The following is a 5,030-nucleotide window of genomic DNA, read 5'->3' as shown; positions in this document are numbered from 1 at the left end:
GACGGCAGCGGGAGCTTTACATCAAATAAAGGTTTTCCAAGCTACCATGCTCACTCTTTTTATGATCTGAATAAACGTTGTCGTAGTTTTATGATTGACTGCAATTGCAACTTTTGTTTGTCTATGACATGGACTTGTTTATTGATTATTTCATTGATCAACCAATGGTATGATTCACTGATTTCTTTCTCCTATTCTATCAGCCTGGACGTTCGAAAAAGCCCGACTCTATGGCGTAATAAGGACCAAGCTGTACGATGGACAACAGAACTGAAGGGAAAGAATGTGCACAGATGACGTCAACAGATGGGTACTGGACAGAGCCAAGAAAGCTGGGTTTTTATTTTGTTGGTATTCAAATGTGTTCATTCCTTTACATCCATTCATCATTGCACCTTTCGAGAGGATGTCTTTTTTCTTCCTCTCCCTTCCACTCTCTCGCATTCACGGCCTGAGCAATGACTCTTCAGTAAAAATGAAATAGTTTTTGTTTACACCGTGTTTAGTCTCATCTGTCACTAAGGGAACCCCCCCCCTCTGTCACTAAGGGACCCCCCCCATCTCCCGTTATCTCCTGTTTTTGAATTTTTGATGTCGCAATGACGACGATAAATGTCTCTACAATTTGCTACGACAATGGCTTAAGTCAGACTCAAGACCAAAAGCAATCTTGTCCACCAAGGACAATCATCAAACAGTGATTTATCACTTCATGTTAAAAAGGACGCACGAAACATTTTCCAAGTGAAAAAAAAAAGTAATAGCAGTCTAATTTAGGAAACGGCCTGGAATTAGTAAGTTTTTTTTTCGATCTTTTAAAAACTGTGATAAGTGACTTCAACCTCTATTATAGCCATGTGGCAGCATCATATCGTTATAATCCCCGCATCTTAAGTATAATTCTTGTCTGGGATGTTAATGATATGCCTTTTGTTTCCGCTATGTTAATATTGTTAGCAATATCATTAACCTTTTTACCGCGTTGGGTTTCAAATACGATAACCAGTCATTGCACTCTTAATATGACGTTTGAGAACATAAATAACATGTGACAAATATCACTACATCGGAAAATAGGTTTTAAAAAAGCTTTCTTGTACCTCCTATGTTATTGTAAGAAGGTTCGTTGTCTCTTTGAGTATGTTCTTTATCGGAAATTTAAAAGGTATTCCATTGTCAAGTACTTCCATAGATAGATCTAGTGGCCGAATCGTTTATTTGCCACTCCAAAAGTATTTCTTCTTTTTTTTCTCTCGTAGCGACATGTAATTTCCTTAATCTAGGAAATCACAACTTTAATGTCATGTTCAAGAATTATGAGAATGCACCATTGGTGATGTTTAAATAAAACATGGCAATTGTAAAAAAAACGTTTAAGATTCTCAGGGAAAATGTTTTGTTCAAGTTGGCACGACTCATTCCTTCTTGGCGCTTTTAGAAACTGTCGCTAGCCTTACCTATACTGTTGTGAAAAAGAAAAGATAACGCTTAAATCAAGCAAATCTGTTTTAAAATAATAAAGTGTTATCGTTCATTTGACAAGGCAAAAAAGAAACAAAAAACAAACACAACAAGAACAGAAAAACGAATTGATACCTCTGCCGCATACTTATCGGGTGGAACTTGATTTGTTCACAGACCAAAACAGTTCTTCTAGTACAAATAATTTTGTTTTTGCTTCTAAGAATATTGCTCACGTTTATATGTAGACCTACTCTAATGTAGATGAAGTACAGTCATGAACGCTTTTATTAGACATGGCATGTATATAAAGGCCAGCCTTTATAGTGTTTTGATCAGCAAATATTTTAGAACGCTACTTTGCTTTCTGGCACGACTGGAAGGGTTCTAAAAATACACCATGGCGTTTCGCGATGGTTTCATCCGGAATACCCAGCATGTATTTAGTTTATGATATCATCAGAGTGTCTTTCGCAAATAACCCCCCCCCCACCCCCAATCCCCCAACAAACAACAACTGTAAAAGAAATGTTGCAAAGTCAAACTTTCAAATATACTCAATTCTCAATCTGTTGATTCGTATATTGATATACTGTACTATACTTTTTAAAAAAAGTTTCTTTTCTGAGTGGGTTTCTTGAATGCTTGTTATTGTTGCCCCAAAGAAACTTTGTTTTTCTTATCTTTTGCATTTATGCTGCATATTTTGTGAAGATTCAATGGTGTTTTATGAAGTTATATAATACAATAATGTTTTATAATATATATCCTTCGTAATGGTTTTATGTGCTCTTGTGATCTTGGTCTGGAGGCGGCAGAATGAGATAGGAAACATTGACTACGTCGAACAGATTCAGTTACGTTTGGTAGTTTTCTTACAATCATAATGTTATCAATGATGATCATCTGTCTCCACATCCTGCTTATCAGGCTGAGATTGAAACTATCGAACCTGTGGAAAAATTTACGTTAGATGTTCATTTCTTAGCGACATTGATTTGACTTGAAATAAGTTCATGATACATTGACAAAACAAAACAACAAACAACAATAGCAAAAAACAACAACTGCAGCAATAAGAACAACAACAACATAAAATAAAAAACAAAACAAAAACAAAACATACAACCCCTCAAATCCCAGATTGAGTAAATAATCGTTTAGAAAGACTAGGTGTGATGTTAAGACGTGTTCTGACACCTCCCCCTCCCTTACGCCCCCCTCCTAAAAAAATGAAATAAAGCTACTGATATCAGGGTAGACGTATTCATAATTTCACTGTCATATTCTGCTGCCCCCAGGCCATTTAACATTTCTTGCCGTCTTGAAACTCGTAGCCTGAAACGTGTTTTCCCATTTCACCCTTGGCATGCTTATACACGATTGTTTGGATTTGATTGAAAAAAAAAAAATGAAATTGAAAGTGTTTTTCTGGGTCTCCTGTTTACTTAGGAGTGCCACATCAAGTCATACAGTCGCTCTGGAATTTCCAAAGTTGTTTCACTGCTCCATGAGTAGTTTTGGGTTGCAAGTTTAGGGCACTTCTAAACATTAACTTTACCTTTTTGGTACCTTAACTCCAGCGCTACCGAAATGCCGCACGCAAACAAACTAAAAGCAAAACAAAAAACAAAACCCATTAATAAACATTCCAGCTCTCAATCTACGTATATTTTTTATCTCTCTTTATATATCTTAATTATAAATAAATAAATATATATATATATAAATCAATAAATAATATAGGCCTATAAACACCTGTATCTCACTATCTGCTTTTTCACAAAAAGAAAATTAGATATATATATATATATATGATATATATCTCTGTGATAGTCTGGGGGTAACTGGTGACGGGACCGTTGCACTGTAACACATTTAAGTTTATTGTTTCATATGATAATTTCTCCTTGGCTGCCTGGCCCTGTTTAAAACTTTGGGCAACAACATTTAAAAACAAAAACGAAAACAACAACAAATACAGCCAGTCCCCCTTTTTAGTAAACGCCTTTTAAGAATATCAACAGCTTTTCCGTAAAGTGCACGTTTTCAAAATAGTAATGCATTTTTTGTTACATTCGTGGAGGGCACCCATTTCTTGACTTACTGACACATTCCAATCTCTTGTCATCATCATCATCATCATCATCATCATCATCATCATCATCATCATCATCATCATCATCATCAACATCATTATCACTGATATCATCATTATAATTCCTACAACTATATGAGGTTATCTCTACTGAATGTATCGCCTTTGCATGCTGGCTTACCATGATTTTATGAAAATATTCAAAGAGTGCCTTAAATTCTGCCCCAACTGTCGAGGAACTGATAACGGTTCTGTACAACACTAAGTGGTAAATTCTCAAATATAAATGTGTGCAATTGTGTTATATATATTATACGATATGACAGTAAGGATTTTTACGAGAAAATAGATCAAAATTTTAAGTATTTTTATGCTGAATTTTTCACAGAGTTTGTTTGGATCGCTCGTTTGTTTTAAAACACGTGTTGTTGCCTTGTGTTTAAATGTGGTGTGTTGTTGATATGTGTCATTTCTGGTTGTGAGGTTGTAAGCAAGGCTACATTTTGAAAACCTAATTTATTTATAACTGTTTTTTGCTCAGTGTAAAAATCATATCTAAAATGGCAATTTGGATGTATGCACACTGGCCATGTTTGTTTTTGTTTTTGGGGTTTTTCCAGTTGTAATATGATGGAATCGGATTGGGATTGTTTTAAAGGTTTCACATTGTCTACCATTTATTGTGTTTGACTTGTTGTGTGAAGTTTTTTTTTCTCCATTTTGCCAAAACTGAACACTTTGGGGTCACTTGGCGCAATAATGCGCTGGTAAAAACTATCCGTTCTGGTCACCTGGCGCAGTTCTGCTCCCGGCCCGAGAAGTCCGTTGCAGTCGCATTCTGCCTGGGTGATCAGATTGTGGTATTTTGTACTGCTGGCTGTGTGACTGCAAAGTGTTAATCAGGGACTTTCGAATTTTTCATTTCATAATAGTTAGCACTTCTGTGTGGTTGCACCATTCCCTCCCCCCCCCACTCTTGTCTGTTTAAAAAGTCTTTAAAAACTTCTTATAGAGAAAAATAATGGCCGAAGATAATGTAAACAACAAAGACAAGTTTTGGACTGCCATCCGGAGGCTTCTGCAGTAGATCGTAGCATGTGAAGGGCTACACCTTCCTTGTAAAAGAATAGAATTAAATCCTTCAAGTAAAGCAACAATCAAAATCGAGTACGTGGACTCTCTAGTGAGAAATGCTGAGTTTGCTATACGATCTGTATCCTGTTATAACTATACGCACCTCGTAGCTACTTGACAAAGAAGAGACCTTATTTTGGCTTTGAAAATCGCACCGCGGATTGTAAAGCAAACTGTTTGCATTTGGGGTGAGGACCGTTTTCGAGTTGAATGAAGCGAAACAGTTTCTTGAAAATTAATTTATGCATTTATCTACTTGCTTTCTTTTCATTGTATTGAGTCTCTACTCGTCGTCTTTTCAGAACCTGTGAATGTTCGTATTTATTCATGGTCTGGC

The 5,030-nt window shown here is 36.1% G+C and overlaps 1 protein-coding gene across 1 annotated transcript in view; it reads left to right on the top strand.

The window, feature by feature from the left end:
• The window catches only part of LOC101851669, a gene marked incomplete at its 5' end in the record, with an annotated part of 35,539 nt that extends 32,680 nt beyond the window's left edge, over positions 1-2,859 (top strand). The window contains 1 exon segment of the mRNA XM_005107145.3: positions 204-2,859. Coding sequence (XP_005107202.2) covers positions 204-239 — 36 coding nt within the window.
• Between the last annotated feature and the right edge of the window lie 2,171 nt (positions 2,860-5,030).

The sequence above is a fragment of the Aplysia californica genome, unplaced genomic scaffold, assembly GCF_000002075.1.
Source record: "Aplysia californica isolate F4 #8 unplaced genomic scaffold, AplCal3.0 scaffold00579, whole genome shotgun sequence".
NCBI classification, from domain to species: domain Eukaryota; kingdom Metazoa; phylum Mollusca; class Gastropoda; order Aplysiida; family Aplysiidae; genus Aplysia; species Aplysia californica.
This window is presented reverse-complemented; position numbering and strand designations above follow the sequence as displayed.